The sequence below is a fragment of the Ambystoma mexicanum genome, chromosome 1q (assembly GCF_040938575.1).
Source record: "Ambystoma mexicanum isolate Mex_15411 chromosome 1q, UKY_AmexF1_1, whole genome shotgun sequence".
In the NCBI taxonomy this organism is placed as follows: Eukaryota; Metazoa; Chordata; class Amphibia; order Caudata; family Ambystomatidae; genus Ambystoma; species Ambystoma mexicanum.
The window spans coordinates 1,333,415,299-1,333,441,369 of NC_090922.1; the positions used below are offsets into that span (position 1 = coordinate 1,333,415,299).

Sequence of the window (26,071 nt, forward strand, 5' to 3'; positions counted from 1 at the left end):
GACCGTCCAAGGTGTCCCATAAATCCTTGACTCTCTATCCTGGGGTGACCTCGGACCTGTTAACTAACTTTTCTGAACTGATCTAACTCCTTTTTGAACTATTTGACTTTTAAAGTGTACTTCAACTGTGTGATCTTGGGCACATTCCACCTTGCTCTCTCCAAGAGTGGGCCTGGCCTATGAACTTTTTGCTCTACAGTAGACCCTGCCTTTCTTGACTTGCTGTGGTTCTTTAAAAGTGTTGGTATTGTGTGTTTTCCTATTTCTGCCTTTTCTCTCCCTTTTTAAATAATTATTGGAGTGCCATCTTGGTTAAGCGCTCTCCTTTGTATTGACAATAAGTGGTGTTCTTTTCCTAAGACTTGTCGTATAATTAATCAGGGAGGTGTATATATTTCTAGTGACTGTGTTTGAACTTGCTTGACATATTAGTGCCAGTGTATTTTTACAAGTGTGTTTTTAAATAAATAATTATATACTTTTATACCAAAGCTCTGGTCAGTGTTTGCTTGTGCTACTGTATTTTTGTACCTAATGTGTATACTCTATATACTGCCTAACTCTTCTTGAGAGAAGTCTGACTGCTCAGCCACAGCTACCAGGTAAATCTGGGTGGTACAGACTGCTACCAATTGGGTTTACTGCTAACACCTGTAGTCTTAAACTTTTTGCAGTGGTCCCTAAGGGAACTGCACAGGTTTCTGCCTAACATCCTGGTAGACTCAAACAGAGACACACTTATCTGTATATAAGAGGCGAATAAGATGTAGCAACTGTGGATCAATATGCCTGGACGTTAATCACTGCCCTCTACTCTTCACTGAATAGGTGGCTGTCCATTTGTGGGTGGGGAGGGGAAATAAGACTGCTGATATATTGTATATTTTTTAAAAAAATCTCATGAAATATCTTTTATTTAAATGTAAACAAAGGAGAAAGTGGACCCTGTCATCTGATAAGCAGTTGATGATAAGAAGCACTGGTTACTGACTTTATCTGAGGGCCTAAGAATGAAGATATATCTATTTTCCGTATCAGGGAAGTAATCTTGCCACATTTTTTTAAAACTTAATTTTTATTGACATTTTTTAAGGAAACTAGACATTACCAGATACTATCAATTTCAAATTCTCATTACAAAAAACAGTCCAAGTCCCCAGCTTTTGCCCACCCCTCCCCCAGTCAACATCCCTCCAAATGCTCCTACAATCTCTAACCCCATCTTATAAAATCCCCTGTACCCCCTTTCCACCTTTTTCCCCCCTGAACCCTTTCTCAAGAACTTGTCCCGGTGTGCCGATACCCATTTAATCATGTCTCGAGGGATCAGTCCTCAATGTATCCTTAAAGTCCTATATCGGCTCCCTCCAAAGCCCCCCTCCCAAATCCTTGCTCACCTCCCGTGCTTGCAGGGCTCGCCAAGCCCCCCTCGTCCAAACCCCACTTCAAAAGCAGCCACACCACTCTGCATTACACCCGCTCAGCCCATCGTGTACCACAGGTGTCAACCTCTCCGGGACCATCATATGCACTTTCCTCTCCCACATTTCTTTCAATGGGAGAGTTTTGCTTTTCCAACTTTGGGCTATGGCCAATCTCCCCGCTCTCAGCATAGATTCCCACATCCTGGGGAGTCTATATTCCTCCCTGTTCTTGTCCGGAACCCCCAGTGGTATCTGCAGCAGGTCCAGACTTAGCTTGACTCCCGTGACTTCTTCCATCCATCCTAACACTTCCGTCCAGAACACCTGTACTTTGGGGCAATGACACCACATGTGTGCCAGGGACCCCCTCTGACCACAACCTCTGGTACACATGGGAGAGGCCTCCACGAATGTTTTGGACAGCTTCAGGGGATCTCTATGCCAGCCCATCAATACTTTAAAATTATGCTCAATCTTGGAGGTAAATAGATTACCCTGGAAGGTGACTTTGTAAATTTGCACCCAGTCATCCTCCATGACTTCCTCCCGCCTTCTCCACCCAGTACCTCTGAAACGTCTGTCTCCTCTCTAAGCAGGACTCATTCAAGGCTTTTTATGTTGTGTTATATTATGGCATTTTATATAGCGCGTGGTTGCCCAAAAGCATCATGGCTTTAGAGAGGAAGGTAGCCATAAACAAGGCATGCAAAAAGCCAGAAAAATGCTGAAAATCAGAACAAATGAGTCTTTAAAGCTTTCCGGAAGGTCAGATGACTAGCCAATAATTTCAAAGCTAGTGGGAGGGTATTCCTGCTGCGCTGCCGCAGTTGAGCATGCCCGACCCCCCCCCACCCGGGAATGCCAAAAAGAAGGCACACAAAGCAAGCCAGAGGCCGTAGACCACAGAGAGCGGTTAGGGACATAGTGCACAAACTTAATACACAAGTACTCAGCTCCTAGAACATGAAGAGCACGGTGAACAATACATAGTGTTTTAAATTGAATGCGCTGGGCTACTGGGAGCCAATGAAGAGAGCGTAGTACGGGGTCGATATGAGCCCCATAGGGGGTCTCTGTCGCCACCCGGGCTGCCACATTTTGAAGACTTTGTAAACGGCCTACCAGCCCCTTTGGCTGAGCAAGGTAAAGGGAGTTACAATAGTCTAACTTACTCAAAATCATGGCCGCTATGACTGGGGGACGTAGTATAACAGGAATCAGATGAAGTAGCTTTCTAAAAAATGTTACTGAAAATGGCCAGTCTGGCATACCGCTGATACGTGAGTGCGCATGGATCGATTGTCAGATATGATGACCCCAAGATGTTTTACCTTGGTTGAAGGCATAGGAAGTGGGCTCAAGGAAAGGGGCCAAAAAGAAGAGATCCAAAGTGAAGGGTCACCAACACTTCTGTTTTATCCCCATTCAATTTCAACCAGTTGTGGCCCATCCACTCCCCCACAGCTGTCAGGCACTTATGCAAGCACGCCGACAGCTCAGCCTGATCAAGATCGAGACGGATCAAAAGCTGGGTATCGTCGGCATACGAGTAACACCTGATGTCGAAGGAGCAGATGAGGCGCACCAACAAGAAGATATAGATGTTGAAAAGAATGTGGGACAGAGCAGACCCCTGAGGAACACCACAACTGAGGTGAGTTGACTTGGACGTGAAAGGAGGAAGAGAAAGAGTTTGAGACCGATCAGCCAAAAAAGAGATGAACCAGGCCAGTACCTGACCTGAAACACCAATCTGGCTCAGGCGGGAAAGCAGGGTGCCATGGTCTACGGTGTCGAAAGCCGCTGACAGATCTAAAAGAATCAGGGCTCCGACACCCTCGCTGTCAACCAGCCTGGCCATATAATCCTGGACATAGACAAGGACACTCTGTGCCCCTGCCAGGACGGACATCAGACTGGGCCGGGTCAAGGAAACTGGAAGATTTAAGAAAAGAAGACAGAGTAGGAGAGACCAGTGATTCCAGAAGCTTCATCAGATTGTACAATCTAGACAAGATGTCCCTTTGCGTGGTAGAAACATCAATAACCTTCTTAACCATTGTTGGTTCCCTTGCCACTTTTCCTCCCCTTTTTTGGTTGGTCATTATTCCCTTGATACAAAGATACTCGAAAACTGAGACCCAGTCCCTCCCCAGCACCTCCCGAATGGCTTCCAGATCCAGAAAAACCCCATCATTGAATAGTTGTCCTGCCTGCTCAAGACCCATGTCCGACCCTTTCTGCGCGAAAGCCAGCCCCTCTGTGGGAAGTCAAGGGGTGATCCCCATACTGATGACAAAGGGGGTGGCCATGACTAGAATGTGCGATTATCCTCGGTGTCACGCCAGACGGACCAAAGCACCCCCAATGTGGGGTTCAACTTGAGGCGTTCAGGTGTGGACTTGAGAGGGGACCAGAGATAGCCCTCACTTTCAAAGGATGGGCCGTCAGGTCTTCCAGGTAGGTCCAGTAGGTCCTCAGGTAGTCCCTCATTTGCTGGAGGATCACCCTCAGTTGGGCCGCCTTATAATACAAGCTGACATCAGGGAATCCAAATCCCCTGTTATCCCTCCAGAGTGTCAGTGTTGCCATTTTAACTAGTTCTCCAATTAGTTCTAGGAAGAATCTCTCTGGGAGCTGTCTTGGGATAGCCGTTAATATATATAGTAAACGTGGGAGCACATTCATTTTTATGGAGGTCTTCCTTCCGTACCAGGTCAATATCAGGGGATCCCACCTTTTCAAATCAGCTGTCAATTGCACCCGAAAGGAGTCATGTCAGCTCATCTAAGTGCTTAGTCACATGTATACCCAGCTAATGTATGCCCTTTCCCTCAACTCTCATACCCTGGTATCTCCTTCTTGAGTCGAGGAGGGGGCTAAGCCCAAGTATAGGCATAATGCATGATTTCTAAACATTGATCTTCAGCCCTGAGTAGCAGCCATACTCTGAGATCTGTGCCATAAGCACTGGGAGTGAATGCTGGACATCGGAGAGGTACCCGAGAATGCTGTCCGAAAATAGCGAGAGCTTGAACTCGATCCCCTCCTTCCCCCCCGATTATGCGCCGAATCGGCTCATTTGCTCGGATTGCGATCGCCAGCGGTTCTCCAGCATTGGATCTTTCAAAGATTCACATGCTGTGAATATTCCCTGTCGTCAGGCTGGGAATCCTCTGTAAAATAGAGCAGTTAAAATTAAACTCAGACTTCAGTCACTTTAGTGCTCTATCGTAGTCCTTTTGGGTCATACTGCCCCCATCCTATAGGGAACACTCCCTTAACTACGTCCCTGTCGACCATCTTCAGATTTTCTACTGCACATTAGTGTTGGGAGTCCTCAAAAATCTTTTTAATCAGTTTTCTTCGAATAATATAGTCACGTTTTGGAATTTCGACGAATAAAAGTTTTTCCTCGATGTTGTTCAACGACTGGCAACGCAGTATTAACGAGACCTCCGTCTAAGGTTCCCACCACCAGTGAACGTTGAAGACAAGTTCAACTACGCAGTTGGACCTACCTCATGGCAGAGTCCACGAGATAGTGCCTGTTCAGGGCGTGTGCCCGGTGTGGGCTGAAGAATGTCTATGTGGAGGTCCACCACAAAGAATGCCTATACTGCTTTCACCTTCGCCCGCAGCATGTCATCAAGAACTGCAAGATCTGCTAGTCGTTCTCATTGACGATGCTGAAGGAGCATCATCGCTGTCTCGTCGCTTGGCTGGTGGACAATGGCGAGGCCTCTGGTTCGGCTCTGGTACGGAGTCATGCCTCGTTACGGCAGGGCAGGACGGCCCAGCGAACCAACTCAAGTAAGAGGTACAGATTGCACGACGACCAAGCAATAAGCGACAAGAGGCAGAAAGAAGCCTCAGGCGAGATCTTGAGATCGTCCCACAAGGACCGACCCCCCAACGAAGGTTGGTACCCTGGGAGAGCCAGTTTGGTAAAAGGAATAAAGCCCTTTGCATCACCCCAAAGAAGAGTTTCAGATCCAGCTCCAAGTAGGGTGAGCATTCCTCCCCGACCTTATCGCAGTCGGCGACAAAGCTGTCTTTTTTGCACTCCAGGTCATCTATGCCAAGGTCGTTCACTGCAGCTTCCTCAATGGCAAAGCCGGCAACGGCAACAAAGTCCACGGACTTATCATCATCGATGAGGCGATCTAAAACTTTGACAAAATCTTCTACGTCATCTTTTACGAAACCGTCAACTCCAGGACCGTCGACCAAGACAACAAGATCGACATCAACCTCAACGGCTACGACCACCCCACCTGCTGGTGCCTCGTCCACCATACCAGCGTCGACAACACCGTCGACAAGACAGGAAGCTCGCCAGCCCATTGTCGCCACATCTGTTGACCCATAGACCAGCACCGATGCAGCAGAAGCACGGCTGATTGCCAAAGAACAGTGTCCCCAAACCTGGGAGTTGCAGTCTTACACAATTAGAAGAGGAGGACATTGTTGTACCAGAGCAACTGTACCCTCTTAGGGCTCTGACACAGAGGAGTCCACCTTGGGGTGAGGTAAGCCTTGTTAGACCACCACCTCTAACACTGTGCCATCAGCAGGGCTCATGCAGCCTCCTCACCCTCTGCCCCAATGGGATCCTATGCTGTAAGCAGGAGCAGTCCGGCATCAACCTCATGCTCTCAGAGGAACGTATCTTTGGATCGGTTATCAACTCTGATAACTTTGGTGGCAACCCTGCATGCACTCCTCTTGAGAGCACCAGAGGCCGAACCCAGCAAGCAGAGGCCAGCTGAAGCACCAGGACCCTCCAGAGAGGGTTACGAGATTCCTCGCCCCCAAGCCGCAAAGGCACCAGCCGGCACAAAAGTTACTGACGAATAAGGGAGCGGACACGGAACCTGAGGAGGACACATTGCATACTCATTCCGATACAGACGGTGTTGAGGATTTCATCACTACAGAAGTGACCCAGATGAAGTACCTCTCAGGGACTGCCCCCTCGCTCCCACGATGAAATAGGAGCGTTGCACGCACTTATGTCCAGAGCATCCACACTGTTCGGGTTAGCTCTGAAAGAGCAAAGAAAAGAATGTGTTTAATATCGGCATAGAGAACAACACAGGAAGTCTATCATTGCGATACCACTCCTGGAAGACATCTGGGAAGATGGCTTGGTAGCTATCGCACACCTGGCAACTGCACCTCCAAAGAAAGATCGATTTGACAAAAAGTACAGGGCTTCGGATAGCAGATTCCGTGGTTTCAGGAGCAGCCAGAATGAGGACGTCCAACCCATCCTCATCCTCCTCGGTGCCACCAGACAAGGAGGGCAAACGCCTTTATGCCTTCCGCAAGAGGATCATCACAACAGCGGCCACAACCATCAAGGCGGCTAACGCTATGGCCATACTTGCACGCTATGATCGCGAGTTATGGTACAAGTCGGGACCACTGTTAGATTTCTTGCCCGAGGACAAGAAGCAAGAGGCTTTGGACATTTGGCATGAGGGTGAGATTGCATCTGACCATGCCATCATCGTCTCAGTCGATATCGCAAACACTGGCTATCGCCAAATTACAAATGGGTACGCACATAGCCGACGTGAGGAGACTGGACACAGTCTTTTCAGGAGGGATTCGAACCCAATGGATACAAAATTAGTGTTATTTGTTTTTTGAGTGATCTAAATTTGCCCTGATTTCAGAAAGGCACTGTGTGGTGCTGAAACATGTGTAATCCAAAGGGCACTGCCGTATTATAACGGTTCCTGAGTTTAATTTGTTTTGCTAAAAGGCACCACCACATCAGTGGTTTTTTCAAATTTTGGTTTTGTATTATTTTTGAAGTCTAAAGATAAAATTGCTGAAACACCCTGAATTTGTGTGGTGCATTTTTTGTATGTGGGGAAACAACGATTTTGCACTAAAGTGACTGAAGTTTCAGTTTAATTTAAACTGCTGTATTTTACCGAGGATTCCCAGCCTGACGATGGGGAATATTCATAGCATGTGAATTTATGAAAGATACCAATGCTGGAGAACAGGAGTTCCTGGTAAGTAACTTATTCCTTCCGTCGTCAGGGCATAGAGTAATGGTGAGAGGGGACACCCTTGTCTTGTACCCCTTGTTAGCTTGAAGGCCTCTGATAGCCCACCATTGACACACACCCTAGCCCTGGGCTTATTATAAAGTTCTGCAGCCCACCTCTGAAAGTTCGTACCGGGCCCCATCCTCGTCAGGGCCTCCATCATGAAGGGCCATTCGACCCTGTCGAACGCTTTCTCTGAGTCCAGAGAAACCAAGCATGCATCTACAACCCCCACCCCCCATCTGAGCCCAGTGGATCAGATTCAGGGTCTTCCATAAATAGTCCCCGATTCCTGTCTCCCTATAATGAAGCCCACCTGTTTGCCTGTGCACAAACTTAGGCAGTCCCCCCTCCAATCTCATTCCAAAGATTTTCACCAGAATCTTTACATCGCCATTCAAGAGGGAGATGGACCTGTACGAAGAGCACCTGGTCGGATTTTTCTCCTATTTCGGGATTGCTTACAATCGTTGCCAGCAGCATTGTGGGGGGCAGGGACTCCCCTTGCAGGCAGGCGTTAAACACTGTTACTAAGCATGGGGCTAACCATGATCTAAACAGTTTATAAAACTTCATTGAGAAGCCATCCTCCCCTGGAGCTGTCCCTGACTTCATCCCCTTTATGGCCTGCAGGACCTCTTCCGTCGTAATCGGGCGCTGGATATTCTCCACTATCTCCTGGACAAGCCCCGGGAGGGGAAGCCCATCCAAAAATTCTTCTATCTGTGCCTCATCCCCTTTCTATTCCAACGCAATGAGGTTACTATAGTACTTTGCGTCCTCCTCTCCAATACCTTTCGAGTCAAGGATAGACGCGCCCTCCCCAGTCACTATATCCCCATTCGTTTTCCACTTTCTCTCCTCCCTCAATCTCTATGCAAGTATCTTGTCTGCCCTATCTCCCTTTTCATGATATTCCTGTTTCAAGAACAGAAGTTTCTTTTCTGTATCCTGTGTAAGGATGGCCTTTAATTGGGTTTTATATTGCTGAAGTTCTTTCACTTCTTCTGGAGATATATTTTTCCACCCGGGATTGGATTCCCACCTCCCTGGTGTCGTTGAAAAGGAAGTAGTCCTTGATTCCCAAGATCAACTTCTGTTGCACCTCCCTCTCCTTCAGCAGTAAGTCATTACACCTCCAAGCCCATACACCCCCTTGGCCTGGAGTCTGTCTCATGCCCACTGTAATCCTCACCATATCGTGGTCCGACTATGGGATTGGGGCGGCCTGTGAGTCTAGAACTTGCGCCTTCAGAGTCGTTTCTACCAAGATCAGGTCTATGCATGAGAATGAATTGTGTAGCGCTGAGAAATAGGTGTATGACCTATCCACCTCCAGGTGGGGGGTATGATATGCTATGTCATTTATAACGCGCCTATACACAAGTGTTTCAAGGCGCGACGAGGCAATGGAGGGGGAACAGAGAGAGACAACGATCTTACTAGGCCAGGTGACCTTGAGATCGTGCAAGTACAGGAGAGTGGGGAAGGGGAAAAAGTGCAGGGGGAAGGGGAAGGGGGCAGTGCAGTACATAGGATAAACAGTAAAATAAATGAAGGCAATTAATAAAAGTGCGGCCAGCTGGTGGCAAGGGTAAGTGCAGACGTCAAGTGCCGGTAGGGGCTGTAGGGATACAGAACAGTCCCCGAGTGCAAGGGTTTCCAGGGGGGCAGTCCAGATGTGCAACTGGCGGGAGGGGATCTCGGCCCAAGATCAGAGGGTGGCCAGGTAGCCAGTGCAGTTTCAGGTTCAGACAGGAGATTAGAAGGGGAGAGGAGGAGAGAAAACAGAAGGAAAGAGGAAGGTCTTGAGGTGCTTCCAGAACCGGGGATGGTTCTCCTCAAATTTCAGAGAGACAGGCAGGCTGTTCCAGAGGGAGGCCCTGGCAGAAGAAAGAGATCTACCACTAACTCGTTGCTTGGAGAAGTGACTGACCCTGAGCGAGTTGGGAGCAAATGAGCATTAAGGCAGAGATCATTGGTGGCACACCACTCCTGGATGGCAGACAGTTAGAGATGAGAGAGGGAGAAGAGGCAGCGGAAGGAAACCTGAAAATAAGTTGTCATCCGCATAGCACTGAAAGTTAGGGCAGAGAGCGGCAATGCGGTTGGCAATAATTGCAGGTATTGGTTGAACAGCCAGGGAGAGAGGTTAGAAGGGAACACCACAGGTAGAGAAAGAGATAGAGATAGAGGAGAGAAAGGACCCAAGTTGGACCTGGGAGGGTCGATCTGAGAGGAAAGAAGTCAGCCAAACCAGGGCCTGATCAGTGATACCCAGGTTATCACAGAGACGGTTGAGCAGGATGGCATGGTTGACCATGTCAAAAGCAGAAGGCAGAAAAGAGATTGAGTAAGATGAGGACACAAGGGATGTTGGAATCAAGGTTGGAGAGCAGGTCTTCACGGATATTCAGGAGAGCAGTTTCCATGCTTCTGGCAGCTCAGAAGCCAGACTGATGGTCATGGAGATAACCAACAGATTCAGTGTGAAGATTAAGCTGGGAGATGGCCAGCTTTACCAGGAGATTGCCCAGGAAAGAAGTGATGGAGATTGGGCGATAGTTACCTGGGCAGGAAGGGTTGGCAGAGGGCTTCTTAAGAAGGGTGTGCACAAGGGAGTGCTTCAGGGAGGAAGGGAAGACTCCAGTCGCAAAGGGGTGGTTGCAGAAGTCAGCCAGAGCAGGAGCCAGGGTGTCAATGTGGTCCTTGATGGTTTTGGAGGAACAGGGGTGAACCGGTTTTGACGAGACTTTCATAGATAGGACTTGTCTAGAAACCTCTTCTGCGGAGAAGGAGGGAGGAGAGGAGAGGAGAGGGGAAAGGCAGAGAAGGAGGGAGGAGTGGTTCACTTGTCTGAAGCGTACTGAAGCGTACTGAGTCTCCAGTCCCCATCCTGTAGGCTGGCCCTGCACCCATCCTCTTACGGTCCTTCACGGGATCTAACACCATGTTGAAATCCCCCCAACCACCAGCTGGCCCTCACAAACGTAATCAGTATCCCTCAACTCCTTCCAAAATTTGCATTGGCCCACATTTGGAAAATAGACAGAGCCCATGGTGAACGGGGATCACTGAATATGACCCTTAATGAACACGTATCTCCTGTTCGGATCAGATAGAATCGATTCCACCAAAAATCCCACTCGGGCTGAGACCAAGACTGCCACCCCCCCCCTTTTCCTCACATCAGATGCCATAAACACGTCACCCACCTACCGAGACCGCAATCAGTGATCCCTGCCCCTCAGCCAGTGAACTATGTATGAAACAATCAACCCAAACTACCCACCGCCCCTCGGCATCCATTCCCGCCAAGATTAGTCACCTGGTATGGGATCAAATCACCAGCGGTCCTCCCAAACTTAGGACCAGCTCAACAAAAGCCCTTTTCCCTGAGCCACCTCTTTCCCCATTTTTTTCTCACCGCATCGGCAGCCCATGTTGGGGGAAGCCGCTTCTGTTCTCCCTCATACACTCCCTCACTGATGCTGTCCCCAACAACACCAGTCCTAGCAACTATCAGCGGTTCCCCCTTCCTCAGGGGGGCTATTAAGTTTCTTGAACTTCTGTGTTCTGGGAATCCTTTGTCTATCTTTAAGCTGGTCTGTGCTGCATGCTCCTTCCTTCACCTCCCCAGGTCCCTGCGGTCTCCCATTAATTCAGTCTTCACCCTCTGTATGTCATTTTCTGTAACAAGCCTGTACGAGTAGCCCTCGTGCTCAAAGGAAATAGTGAAGGGGAAGCCCCAGCGGCACTGCACTCCCGTATCAGTGAGCCATTTCGTAAGGGGACCAAATTGTTTTCCTTCAGGCGAGCGTAAAAGTTGAGAGGTCCTGTTATATTGTTATTTTGGCAGTGCCATAGCCCACTGGGCCCGCCTTCCTAGCCCTCTCCAGAATCCTGACCTTTTCCGCGAAGTAAAGAAACCTCGCCAGCACCATCCTCGGACCCTCTGTTACTCCCTCTACATGGTGGACCCTATCCATTGTTAGTTCGTCGAGCACATCCAAGCTGAACAGGATCCTCAGTACCTCCATGATTAACTTCTTTATGAACCCCTCAGTTTCTCCTTCTCTTTCCGGAAACCCGAATAAACAGAGATTGTTCCTTCATTCTCTATTCTCGAAATCATCCATTTTCAGCTTCACTTCGGACTCCCTGCTTTCCAGTTCCGATATCCTCATGTCCATTTGTGTCTCCAATGTGTCAGAGAGGTTTGATTGTTCTCCAGCCCTTGAGCTCTTTCATCTATTGAGTCCGTCCTCTGCTCCATTTTGTCTAGCCGGAGGCCCACTGCCTAGCACATCCAGCTATGTCCTCCTTGGTGGACACCGGATCCTCCTCTATATTTCCAGCGGGGATGGGTGTAGTCGGGAATGCACTTGTTGGGGACGGGGGCTTGGTACTGACATTTCTCATGGGCTACTCTCAAATTCATCTGTTTCCTGGCTCCCCAGGCCCACCGCCATCCCCCGATGGTAAGCCCGGCTTGATTTCCCAAGCCAGTCCCTAGGAGCTGCTGTTGCCCACCTCTGATCAGCCCTATCGACAGTCTGCTCTTCAATGTGCCCCAACGCCGTCACACCTCAGTGACCCGGTCCCACCTTGCCAACTGGTCTCCCCTTTCATTCACCAGCTAGGTCGAGGGGGTGGGGCCTGTCGCCGGTCACTCCTCGCCTTGTCCAGGGGACTCTTTGTTCTCTGGGCTCCGTGTGGATGGACTGCTATTCTCCCCACGTCAAGGCGATCAAGCACTCTCACTTGTCGTTTCTCCAGTGGTAGGTACTCCGGTGTTGTAGGGTGGTGGGCACATGCCCCTGTTCTTCCCCAGGGGGCCCACACCTCACCACTGGCATCTTATGTCCTGCCCCCACACCCGTCTTCCTTGGCTGGGCAACCGCCTTCTCCCCCAGAGAGCACTGTTTGGGCCCTCTCGATGGGCCTCTCTCACCAGGCTGCTGATCCTGGGGTGCTCCACCAACCCCAATAGGCGATTAATGTAGACTCCCCCCCTCGGGTTCGCTCCACAGGGGGACCTCCCAGGCCTCCACTGGGGGTTCTCTGGCAACCCGATCCTCCTCCTGTGCCGCAACTGCTCTCCTCCCTGCCCCACTTGTCACCCCGGGAGCGCTGCCCTGCTTTGGTATCTCCAGCTCTGCCCCTCTCTTTCCCTATTCAAGGGTCATCTTGTGAGGTGTTGTGGCCCCCTCTCCCACATCCACAGGTCACTGGTGGCCCTCAACAGTGTCCTCCCAGGCACTGTTTCCACAGGAGCAATCACTGTGGTCTCCGGCGGGGTTCAGTGCACTGACCGCAGGTCTGACTGGGCCTCCGCTATCTCCGGCACCACACCTGTGAAGACTCCAGGCCCACTCCTCGCTCCGCTGTCCAGGGCCGTGGGGTGTGAATGCTTTGTGGTTTTCACTTTTGGGACACCCAATCCCATTGGGACCCTGCAGCTTCCCGGGGTCTGCACTCGCACCTCTTGTGGGTGATCAAGTGGGGCACATACAGTCACCTCTGGGCCTACGCTCCCCGCTCTGTCAGGTTCCACCTTCACTTTGTTATCCAGTGCACAACGTCCGTATTGGTGGTTGCACTCCCAGGGTGCCCGCAATCTCGGTTCTCCTGCTGGGCCTGCGCTGCTTACACTCCTTAGGCCGCCTGTCGATGTTTACCTTTCAGCCGCTGGGTTTTATATCTGTGTTGATGCAGCCCCAGGGGCTATGAGCAGTGCTGTCCCAGAGAGCCAGCAAAAATCGTCCCTCTGTGTAAAGTCAGGGCATTGCCACTCTCTCCGGGTCTACACCGCTGAGTCAGCCAAATGCCACTGCTTAGGGGTTCCCCGTTCCCAGCACGCCTCTGTGCGCACTCACTTGCCCCTTGCCTGTAGCTCCATGTACTTGTGACCTTGGGCTTGCGGTGTGCTGGCTTCCCGCTCCGTGTATTTTCCTGGAGCCCGCTGTAGGAGCGGGTCGCTGGCGGAATCCGTTTTATCACAAATCTAGTGGTTGGTCTTGCACTGCCTGCACCTGTGCTACGTCGATCCTCCCTGCAAGTGTCCCTTATTATGCGTGACCTCGCATAGGTTGTGCCTGGTCTCCGTTGCAGGCCGGGTTTTCTGTTGCTCCCGCTGCAGCTTGCCACATGGCTATCTCCACCTCCTGACCAGCAATTGTCTCCAAACCTGGAGTGATTACGCCCCAGACTTTCCTTCTGGGAGTGGAGGGGGACCAAACGTTGGATCTGCTCTTTGGGGGTAAAAAGGGGGGCTCTGTCCTTCAGTCCAAGAGCATGGAGATTAGTCAGCCTTCCTCCATGCGCTCCCTGGTGGCCTCTCGCCACATTTTATTTTAATTAGCTTTCGGGCATCTTCACTGGGCACAACAAAGTTCTTTAAGGATGAGGTGTTCTGGTTCCAGAGAGGGGCTCCCTATCTCTGGATTTCTCTTCAACAAATAAAGTTCTTCATACAGCAGTTGCTTGTTTATTTCTTGGCCCGCAATATCACTGTCACACACTAAGCTCTTGATCTTTGTATTTCTTTCAGAATGCCTGGTTTTCTTATTTGCCAGGAATTTACTTTTCCTCATCTAGTCAACATAATTCTGATATTCCTTTACTTAGAACTTCTTGTACCCACACACTTGCAAATGCCTGGTATGCTCTCCTGCCACGACAGCTTGTATTTATACACTTCTGAGTGTCTGGTGTACTCTCCTGCCAGGGCATCTTGCATTCACATGGGGTTTCTACCCATCTCCAAAGTTGCATATTTACTTGCTTGGATAATATATCCTCTTGATATATTATTCGATTCAGCGTTCTCACGCATTTGCATTTCATGCATTCACATACTGGTAAGGGCTTTGATTCTCTTCCCCTTTTTCCAATTAGTCTCTTAATTTTCTCTTTCTGTTGTATCAAATGTTATTTGTTTTTGGGGCTGTCACCGATTCGCCCCGGTGTCCCCACTGGCTTTGGGTTGACTCCCTGGCTCTTGATGACGTTCTTGGTCACCTTCGCAGTCCATCGGTAAAGACACACGTCTGCTTTCCATTTGTGACTGCCCTCTCTTCACTCTCCCGTCTTTCGCAGCGTCTCTTCCACACGCCCGCTTTGCTTCAGGCTTCTGTAAGTAAGGTACTGCTTTCCTGTTCTGCGAGCGTGCATGAGTCATCTACCCGCTCCTGGCATTACGGCAGCGTGTCACGCTCTTGCAGAGTCTCCCTTCTTCCTGTATGGTGAGCCGCCCGGCTCCACCGCGCCTATGTCAGCATTTCGGTTCCTCAAGCCACATGGAGAAGTGCACCGATCTCTCTCCAACAGCAGCCTCTAACATTTTGCTTCCGTCCTTTCCATTTCCCGGGCACTGGTGTTTGAGGAAAAGAAATAGAGCACTCACCTGGCTTTTGGCTTCTTCCGCTCAGTACTGCTCTTTCCCTCGTCCCAGTACTTGAGATACGAAGTCCATTGTTGATATTTGATTTACAAAGCTTGAACTATCACTTTCAATAGTTTTAAATGGTAAAGCAGGTTTGGATGATGGAAAAATGGAACTAAAGAAGGTAATCTTGTAATTCCTACAAGATAGACCAAAGTTGGAGGTTTGGTGTAAAAGATTTGGGGAAAGGTTTTTCCTATTTTCCCTAGGGGGTAGGCAAATGGGAGATACCATGTCTCATCCAGTTAAGCCAGGACGTCTCCCCGGAGGTTGTCTCCACCCAAGTGATCCTCCCTCATATAGCCGCCCCGGGGTCAGGATGAGGTAGCGGCTGCCATCCCCATGGCCACATGGGAGGGGGTCACCACTGGGGAATCAGTGATGACCCCCATCGCATTCATCACAGGTACTTGTAGTCTGATAACAAGATCAATGTGGGCTTCTCCATAGGTCTTGGTACAAAGCACCAACATTCCTGTTTTGGAAACAACATTTTTAACTTGGTGAGAACAACTGAGTAAATACTATTTTAGAGCAAAATGTACAGTTGATGTTATAACATAAGGTGTGCCTCTTGGTTGAATAGGTTTTCTACGATCACCACACCTCATAAGCTTTTTTAGGTTTTAAAGTCCACATTGGAGTAATAGGGGGAGGTTAATGGGAGATATTGGGACTGGAGATTAGAGTAGATCATGATTAAAATCCACTGTATTTGCTAAAGTACATAACTTTCTTGTGATTGTTCCATATGGTTCATTTGCTGCTGCCCAATGCTGACAAATATTCTCTATTTTTATGTTTTAGAAATTTGACCTTGCCATTGAAGGACTGGACAATGATCAGCCTTTAGATCTAAGCAACCTTCCTTCGTCTCCAGAATGTAAGTTGGCAATTTGAAATAGCCTGGGTGTCTGGCCACTTCTTTCTAATCTCATTTCTCGCTCTCCTCTGGCTATACCTCTATTTTCTTAGTTTCCTACTTCGTTTTTTCTCTTCCTTTGGTCCTGTGTTTAAGACATCCAAATAGATTGCCTTTCTGGAACAGAAATAGTATAACCTAAAGAGGGTGTTTGCCTTGCAGTGAGTGGTAAAACTCATTGGCAGGCTCTGCTTGCTTGATTCCCACTAATTCCTTTCTCCAATCTTCTAGTCTATCTACCAAGAGGAGAGACAATCTTCTGTTCTCCTCTGGAACATATTGTTGAACAGGTTGCTTTGGCTTTCATTTAATTCGAAATCAATTTAAAGCATCATTAGTTCTTTTCTTTTTTTTAGCCATTTTTTCAGTCCTGTACTCCACACAACAATGAAGTTGCAGTTAAATTATTTTCTTCTTTTACTGCTTCAGATTTCTTACACACTGTATAACTATCACCTGTGTACTTTCCAGCCCAACAAAGCTGCCCAAATACCTTTGTGTAAGTGTTCATTTATAATCTGCAACCTGAGAATTACTTAATTTAGCCGAAAAAGTAGAAGAAGTGTTAATCACTAACCCCACTCTTTAACAGATTATCCTTTTCCCCGGACCGCATGCTTGGTGCTTCTGATAAAAATCAACAAAGAGTCACCCTGGGCTAGCCACAAGGATTTACTTCTCCGGGAGCTTAGTCGAGGTTTTCTCTAAGGTGCTCTTTGTGCCAAATTACAAGGTTGTAGGTTGGAAAAGCCCACACAAGGAAATTCCGACAATCCCAAATCATTTATTAGACCTAATGAGACTGCAACTTATCACTTTTTAAGAGAATAGATGCAGGTTTCCCATCCTGGTTCTGTGTGTAAAGGCACAATAACAGGGCATCTTATGGAACGCTAAACACGCTGATTAATGACTCTCAATAGTCTTCAACTCGCTAGGATGCCTTTATAGGTCATAGGGCCCAGATCCTCTTGTAAACAGTACCCAAAAGACAGAACTAATAGCTGTACTACAATTAACACTAAACACATAGCTCATTATATAGTTAAATAAGAGTATCTACAATTTCTTCAGGGGGTGTGTCAAATGACTGTCAGCTGTAAGCCAGATAGATACCCTAAGCTTTCCTTTGCTTCTGGTACGTTTGCATCAAAGGAACCATTTAGACCTTCACAGTTGCAGATAAAACATTGTGAAACAAACTGGGATTCACTGGCTTAGCCAGCACCCACCACGGCACCATCTGCATTGATAATAAAGCCCAGTTTAGCAACACTAACACGCCATGTTACAAAGCAAAGATTTGATGCTTGGGCCGCTCTTTAGTAGCCTGTTGCCTGAATTCGATAATCTTGCAATATGAGCATGGGTACGCAATACCCACTATACCTCTGCACAAAATTGCTGCGCTCAAATTAAACCGTGGCCATCTTAGTACTGCAAACTCATTATATGTTTTCAGAACATTGTTGTGCATTGCATGAATGGCCTCTCATGCATATAACCAAATCCCTCCAGAGCTACCTGCAACCTGTTTCTATGCTTCAAAAATAAATCTAGGTTTCACTTTTAGTAGAATTTGGTAGTTCTAGTTTTTAACCAGGCCAGGCTGGCTATCTATGACTTAGTAAAGCAGTATGGAGAATTACTTGTTGGAACCTTCCTATGGCTTCACAGACCCGTGATGCAAATATATGATCCAATCCAGAAGTGGATGGCTCTAAACTCTCTTGCCCTTAATGACAAAAAAACAGAGCTGTTGGTCATTAGTACACCTCATGGGATAAAAAACATGGACGCTTGTTATAAGTCCTTTGAAATAGGTGGCAACAACTTCCCAATATCGGAATATGTGAAGACTCTCAGAGTTTTCTTTGATGCCCATCTGACATTTCAGAAACATGTATCCTACCTTAAGTCGTCATGCAGCTTCTTTACCCATCTCTTATGGCAAATACGTCTGTATCTGTCAGAAGCCAATAGAGCATCCATTGCAGCAGCTATAGTTAACACCAAGTTGGACTACAGCAATAGTTTTTTGATAGGGACCTCTAAGGGGAACATCAGGTGTCTCCAGACCATTCAGAATGGAGCAGTAAGGGCCGTTTTTGGTCTGAACCGCCAAGCTCATATTACAGAACATCGAAACAAATTACATTGGCTCTCCATTGAGCAGCGGCTGAAATTCAAAGGACTAGTAATAGTTTTTAAATGCCTCTCAAGGCAAGGCCACAGAATATCTGAAGTCCAGGATCCATATGGCTACACCAAAGCGTGCATTGCGCTCTAATAGCCTGATGTTACTGGCTCAACCACGCATCGTTTTGAGGAAACTAGGCACTGCCTGTGCTGCTGAAAGTTGGAACATGATTCCACTCTACCTTAAACAATGTACTACTTTACAGCAGTTCAGAAAACGTCTTAAGACGTTTTTCTTTGATGCCTAAATCTACTTATTAGTTTAGGATAACCCAGCTATTCATAAGGACTCTGCCAGTCACTATGTCAAGTGACTTCATCTTTTTCCACTCCTGAGAATATATGTTATATCTGTTTGTTTTTGTCTCTGTGAGCGGCCAGAGACCTTTGGGTTAGTGTTGCGCTATATAAAATCTATTTAGTTAGTTAGTTAGATACCCTGCAGAGATCTGCGATTTACCTGTAACAGAGGAGACCAGGCCTTTCTGGGATCATTTCTTCTATTTCTGTGCCTTGCGATAAAGTTTCTGCTTCCAGTGCAGCTGTTCTTTTATTTGGATAGATACTGAAAGACAAAACTGATGTTGTACTCCAGTGGAGGCAGAGAGTTATTTCAGTCAGAACACATTTGATAGCTCGAGGGTCAGAATCACACCCTGATAAAAGATTTCTGAAGAACCTCGGACTCCCTTAGTGCTGGGTTAGGCCTTTGCCTGCCTCTTGTATATCATCCTCTCCATTGTATCATCTTCCTCATAATTCCAATTCCAGAAAATTAATTTGGGAGATTTAGAAGCTTTGCCAGTTGCAAGGCATACATTGTCCGAGATTGGTAACAAATATTTCTTTAGGCTACTTGGGATCCCACCACCACAGTGGTGAAGGCTGCAGTAGAAATGCTGATTATCAAAACATAACATGGTGTGGATGAAAGGGAGGGCTGCTGCTAAATACCCTGGACCTGTTTCAATTCAATAGTGTCCTCCTGCTGAAGCATTTCAAAATTGTGATTCTGCATCAGATTCTGAAATCCCTTCAACAAGGACATTGGCTGTGTTCAACAGCAATAAGACTCCTTCCCATTGCCCCATGTGTATGTGATATTGTCCACAGAAAGTGGTTGGATTGGAGCATGATTAATATTAAAAAGACTGTGCCGGATCACATCACATATGTGGGCATGCCCCTGACACAGAAACTTGCTTTCAACAGCTTTCTGGGAAAACATCACTACTTTTCTCCACCTGGCAGGGCTGAATGATTGGCATACCTTCGCTTGTGTGCCTTCAACATTGTTTATTTGTTCTAAAAGCCTTCCCTGTGTCTATGGCCAGTAGTTCAGGATTCTGTCACTGCCTGTCCTGTGATGGACATTTTTTTTGCCTGGACATGCATTCAATCTCGGGTCCGAACATATATTGGGAGAATCTTTGTGGTCTGCAAGGTATTTGGTTCAGGTTGCTGCATTCCTAGCTTGTGATGTGGAGAGACATTTTTCACTGACTCCCAGTGGCAGAATGCATTGAATTCTGTCTCTTTTCTTTGTTGTACAGGTACTTGTTAGGTAGAAACCTGTGCAGTTCCCTCTGGGACCACTGCAAAAGATTTAGGACTACAGGTGTTTGGCAGTAAACCCACTTGGTAGCAGTCTGTACCACACAGATTCACTTGGTAGCTGTGGCTGAGCAGTCAGACTTCCCTCAAGAAGAGTAAGGCAGTTTCTCCAGCATGGGGTCTGGCATGGATTCACATGCTCATGAATATTCCCCGTCGTCAGGCTGGGAATCCTCGGTAAAGAAAAATCAGTATCAGTTTCGTTTCTGATCTGTCTTTCGTAGTAGTAACCAATCACTGATCTCTGCGTCATACTGACCACAGCCAATGACTGCCATCTCCCTAAGTCCCGCCTCTGGCAGCCATCTTCAGATCTTTACCGCACGTTCAAGTGTTGGGATCCTCGTGCTATTGCTCTCGAGCTTTAGTGCTTTTTTCGCGCTTTTTCTTAGGAAAATGTTCTCTTTTTCAGTCAAAAGAGCCTCAAGCTCCACCCTTTCTTTATCCGATCAACGGGGACCCGTATCGGATTCTTCTACGCCCCTCAAGGGTGAAGATTTCGTCGAGCCACGCTTTTGGAGGACTCCAGAAGTTTCTCAGGCCCATCTCGATCATGGCCCAGGAGAAGGGAAGCTCGACGCCCGGAAAGCTGTTCAGGGTCTGCCCTGGATGCTAGCTTCAGAATGTCTTTAAGGAGGACGAACACTCCCTCTGCCTCTGCTGCCTGCATGAGGACAAGACGCACGTGGAGAAGGACTGTGCGTTTTGCGGCAATATGTCGGAGCGGACCATGAAGGACCGCCATCTGTGTCCCGCCAACTGGCTGGAAGGGAAGAGCCCGTCAGGCGAGAAGAAGAATAAGAAGTCAGAGCGGTCTTCTAAGACCTTTGAGGGCTCCCCGGCGACGGGGGTCCAACAGAAGGCCAAGCACCGCGAGTCCGCTGGCACCGGGAGCGCCGAACGGTCGGGCTCTACGGGCGCCAGGCAGGGCGCATCCTCCCCGGTGCCATCAACCACGAGCCAACGCTCTGGATCGGGTAAGAGGAAGGCCGAGCACCCGGCAAAGCTCCTGGAGAGACCCCGGTCGAGCTCGAAGGCCCCATCGGATGGGGAGCGAGGCGGTGACCCTCCCCTCAAGGAGAAGGCGGTGAGCGCACCTAAGGTGGTGAAAGCCTTAATCCATCCGGCCAAGGCCTCTATCGAGACAGTCGCGGCGGCCCTGGCTCAGCCTGTGGAGGCTACAGCAGTGGTGGCGACCTTGGGGCCCAGAGTCTCCCTGCCACCGCAGAGGGAGTCCTCTTTCATGCCCATCGACAGGACCCCCGTGAAACCTCCGACGGAGAAGAAAAAGTGGAGGCAGGAGGTCGTCGTGGATTCGGCCTCAACCTCTTAGGAGGAGCTGATCGAAGTCTTAAGCCACGGCGTTGGCGTGGAAGAAGACCAGCCCGTCGGGAGGGACCCCGACGTAGGAGACGACGAGAACGTCGAGGGTGCCAACGGGGCTCCTGACCGCCCGTCGGACTCCCCTCAACCAGTGCCGCAAGACAACTCGGCGGCCATTTTGTTGGCTATACATTCCTTATGCTCGGAGATAAGGACGAGATTGCCGTTACCACCAACGGAGGAACCTCTCCCGACGGGGGACCCGGAGCCAGGCCCTTCTGGGAGCCCCCCTCCTAAGAGAAGAAGGATTCATCCTCCACCTCCATTTCAACCATCGCGCCCTGCTCAGCCCTCCTCCCCGTCCGCGACCCGTGGGGATGATACGGGGACTGACACGGCCGCGACGGGCACAGACGATGAGGTTTACGACGAGGATCTCCCGTCGTCACCTCCTCCCCGGGCTTCCCCGCCCGACGAGATTGGATCGTTTCATGCCATGATCGCCAGGGCATCCGAGCTTTTCCAGCTCTGCCCGGAAGAGAAGAAGAAGGAAGGTTTCCTTTATCAACAGCGTGAGACCAAGAGGAAGACGGTCCTCGCTGTACCTCTACTGGACGATATCTGGGATGAGGGTCTCGCCCTCCTCAAGAACCCATCCACAACGCCTGCGAGAAGGGACCGGTACAAGAAGAAGTACCGGGTCCCGGACGTGGCCCCCTTGTGCCTTCGGGCACAGCCGACCCCGGACTCGGTCGTCTCCGCGGCGGCCAGGAAGAAAGCGGGGGGGGGGGCTCGGCCTCTACTTCAACCTCCCCGCCGGATGGCGAGGGAAAGAAATTGGACACGATGGGACGCAGAGTCATCTCATCGGCAGCGACGACGATTAAGGCTGCCAACGCCTTGGCTATCGTAGCCCGCTACGACAGGGAGTTGTGGTACAAAATCGCCCCCCTGCTGGACTTCACTTCTTACCAGACAAGAGGGCGGAGGCCCTAGAGATCTTGCAGGAAGGAGAAGTGGCGTCGGACCATGCCATTACGATAGCGACGGACATCGCTGACACTGGATTTCGCCAGTTGGGCAACGACGTGTGCCTTAGATGGCGTGGATGGCTCAAGGCAACTGACTTCTGTCAGGACGTGCAGACCAGAGTCTTGGACATGCCGTTCGACGGCAACAACCTGTTTGGGAAAACAGTGGACGATTCCCTACAAGCTATCAAGACGGACACGGATACGGCCCGGGCTCTTGGTGTTCTCCAGCAACGACGCCCGCCCTTTCGGAGCGGCGGAGGCAAGCAGGGTGCCTCCAAAGGTTCCGGCGGCGGATTTTCCACCTATCGTCAAGCGGCCCGTTCGTCGTCGCAAGAAGCCTACAGGGAATGAGGCAAGTCGGGCGGACCCCGCCGTCGTCGCCAAGGAGGGCAAGGCGGCAAAGCCTCGTCGAAGCAGGACTGAACCGGCCGTGGGGTCGGGCCCCCACCGAAGCACCCCGGTGGGAGGCCGGCTGGCGAACTTCGTCAGCGTGTGGGAGTCCATCTCCACCGACCGTTGGGTGCTGGACGCCCTGGGCCAGGGTCACGCGCTCGAGTTTCTAAAGAAGTGCCAGCGCATCCCCCCCGTGGCCAGGAAGGAACATCACGTCCCTCAACTTCTCTTGGAGGTAAAGCCGATGCTCAAGAAAGGCGCCATCAAGCTCGTCCCAAAGAGGCTTCGGGGCTCCAGAGTTTACTCAAGATACTTCCTCGTGAAGAAGAAGACGGGAGGATGGCGTCCCATCCTGGACCTACGACGACTGAACAAATTCATCAAGGCACAGAAGTTCCGGATGGTCACCCTCCAGCACGTCCTGGGTCAACTGGAGGAGGGCGATTTCTTGTCGTCGTTGGATTTGGAGGATGCCTACTTCCATATCCCCATCCTAAAGGGACAACGAAAGTTTCTCAGATTCGTGGTCCAAGGGCGTCACTACCAGTTCAGAGCCCTTCCCTTCGGATTGAGGTCGGCACCCAGGGTGTTCACCAAGTGCCTTGCACCGGTGGCAGCGCGGCTGCGCCTGGAGGGGATCCACGTCTACCCCTACCTGGACGACTGGCTCATCCGAGCAAAGACAAAGGAGCTCGCCGCGGAGCACACGGCGAGGACCGTCCAACTACTCACGGACCTGGGATTCTCCATAAACTACGCCAAGTCTCACCTGGTGCCCGCGCAAGACGCACTGTTTCTGGGAGCGAAACTCGACACAGTGGCGCTTCTAGCCTCTCCATCGGAGGAAAGGACGAGGGCCATCTTGGGCAAGGTGCAGCGGATGCTGGTTGCGGACGCGGCCAGGGTGAGGTCCATCAAATCCCTCCTCGGAATGATGTCTTCTTGCATTTATCTCATCCGCCTGTGCAGGCTTCGGATGCGCCCGTTGCATGAGTTCCTGGATGCTCGCTGGATCCAGACGACGGGCAGCTTCGAGATCAGGATCACACTCGACTAGAGCTTCCGACGAGCGATCCGGTGGTGGGGCACCCGCGCGCATCTGACGCCGGGCATGGACTTCCAGACCCCAAGCCACCAGAAGACAGTGACCACGGATGCCTCCCTGGAAGGGTGGGGAGTGCACACCGAAAATCTGCACGCGAGAGGCCTTTGGCTGCCGACGGAGAAGTCCCTCCATATCAACGTCCTGGAACTCCGGGCAGTGTTTTGGGCCCTCAGGTCCTTTCTTCCGTCCCTCAAGGGCAAGGTGGTGAGGATCTTCACCGACAACACCACCACCATTTTCTACATCAGGAAGCAGGGCGGTACCAGATCCCCAGCCCTGTCCAAGGAGGCTCAGGATCTGTGGCATTGGGCCGTCGCCCAAGGGATGTTTCTGGTGCCGTTTGATCTGGCTGGGATAAAAAACACCATCGCCGACTCGCTCAGCAGAGAGCTGCGCTTGTGCCACGAGTGGGAACTACGACAGGATCTAGTGGACCGCCTCTTCCGACGGTGGGGCACACCCCAGATCGATCTGTTTGCGACGGCGACGAACTCCAAGTGCCGGAGGTTCGCCAGCAGGTTTCCCCAGCCGAGGAGCATGGGCGATGCTTTCTCGTTCCCCTGGGAGGGCCTGTTCCTATATGCGTTCCCTCCATTGCCGCTGCTGATCCGGCTCATCAACCAGCTCAAGAGGTCACGGTGCAGGATGATCCTCGTCGCACCTGCGTGGCCGAGGCAGATATGGTTCCCGGACCTTTTGGACTTGTCAGTGTCCCCGTCAATCAAGCTGCCAGTGGACGCAGATCTTCTCTCCAGGGAAGGAGGCGCCATCCTCCATCACGACCCGAAGTTGCTGAGCTTGCAGGCCTGGCTCCTGCAGCGTTAGAGTTTGGAGGTTCTCCAGCATGGGGTCTGGCATGGATTCACATGCTCATGAATATTCCCCGTCGTCAGGCTGGGAATCCTCGGTAAAGAAAAAACCAGTATCAGTTTAGTTTCTGATCTGTCTTTCGTAGTAATAACCAATCACTGGTCTCTGCGTCATACTGACCACAGCCAATGACTGCCCTCTACCTAAGCCCCGCCTCTGGCAGCCATCTTCAGATTTTTACCGCACGTTCATGTGTTGGGATCCTCGTGCTATTGCTCTCGAGCGTTAGTGCTATTTTTCGCGCTTTTTCACAAAAAACTTCGATTCTTTCGGTCAAAAGAGCCTCAAGCTCCACCGATCCTACATCCGATCAACGGGGACCCGTGTCGGATTCGTCTGTGCCCCTCAAGGGTGAAGATTTCGTCGAGCTACACTTCGGAGGACTCCAGAAGCTTCTCAGGCCCGGTCTCGGAGATGGCCCAGGAGAAGGGAAGCTCGACGCCCGGAAAGCTGTTCAGGGTCTGCCCTGGATGCCAGCTGCAGAACGTCTTTAAGGAGGACGAACACTCTTTCTGCCTTTACTGCCTTCATGAGGACAAGACGCACGTGGAGAAGGACTGTGCGTTTTGCGGCAACATGTCGGAACGGACCATGAAGGACCGCCATCAACGTCTCGCCAACTGGCTGGAGGGTAAGAGCCCGTCTGGCGAGAAGAAGAAGAAATCCGAGCGGTCTTCTAAGACCTTTGAGGGCGCCCCGGCGACGGGGGCCCAACATAAGGCTAAGCACCGCGAGTCCGCAGGCACCGGGAGCGCCGAACGGTCGGGCTCTACGGGCGCCAGGCAGGGCGCACCCTCCCCGGCACCATCAACCACGAGCCAACGCTCTGGGTCGGGTAAGAGGAAGGCCGAGCACCCGGCAAAGCTCCTGGAGAGGCCCCGGTCGAGCTCTAAGGCAGATGAGGAGCGTGGTGTTAGGCAGAAACCTGTGCAGTTCCCTTGGGGAACACTGCAAAAGATTTAAGACTACAGGTATAGCAGTAAACCCACTTGGTAGCAGTCTGCACCACCCAGATTTACCTGGTAGCTGTGGCTGAGCAGTCAGACTTCCCTCAAGAAGAGTTAGGCAGTATGCAAAGTATACACAATATGTACCCAGACACAATAGTACAAGCAAACACTGACCAGAGCTTGGTTTCAAAAGTATATAGTTATTTATTTATAAAACACACATAAGTTGAAATCACTCTAGCAAAATATAGTAAAAACACTTCAAACACAGTTATAATGAAAGCAGTTCCAACCCTTACTCCTATCTAGACAACTCTAAGTTAACACCACATAATTAAAACAGAGGTGAGCGCTTAACGTTAGATGACACTCTAGTAGGTTCAAGAAAGGGGTAACAAGAAACAGGAATGGGTTAAACACACCACTCTAAGGTCCAGAACACTTGCAATAGACTCAAAGAAGCACAAAGTCCCAGGTGAGCAAAAGTCACTAGGCAGGGCCCACTCTTAGAGTAGCCGGAGCGAAAATGTGCCCAAGATCACACTGATGTTAAGGATTCAAAGTCTTGCAAAGAGTTAGAAAGAGTTTAGAGTGGCTTAAAAAGTTTAGCCAGGGTGTCCCAGGCACTCCCAGGTTCGAAAGCCGGGGGCTAAATCTACCCCGTACAGTCGGTAGCAAGGGAAGCCAGGCGGAACACGGTACCCTAAGCGGAAAGGATCCTC

At 50.1% G+C, this 26,071-nt stretch overlaps 1 protein-coding gene across 1 annotated transcript in view; it reads left to right on the top strand.

The window, feature by feature from the left end:
* The window catches only part of CC2D1B (coiled-coil and C2 domain containing 1B), a 2,515,186-nt gene that overhangs the window by 969,680 nt on the left and 1,519,435 nt on the right, over window positions 1-26,071 (top strand). The window contains exon 9 of the mRNA XM_069642198.1: window positions 15,747-15,822. Coding sequence (XP_069498299.1) covers window positions 15,747-15,822 — 76 coding nt within the window. The remainder of the gene's footprint in view (window positions 1-15,746; window positions 15,823-26,071) is intronic.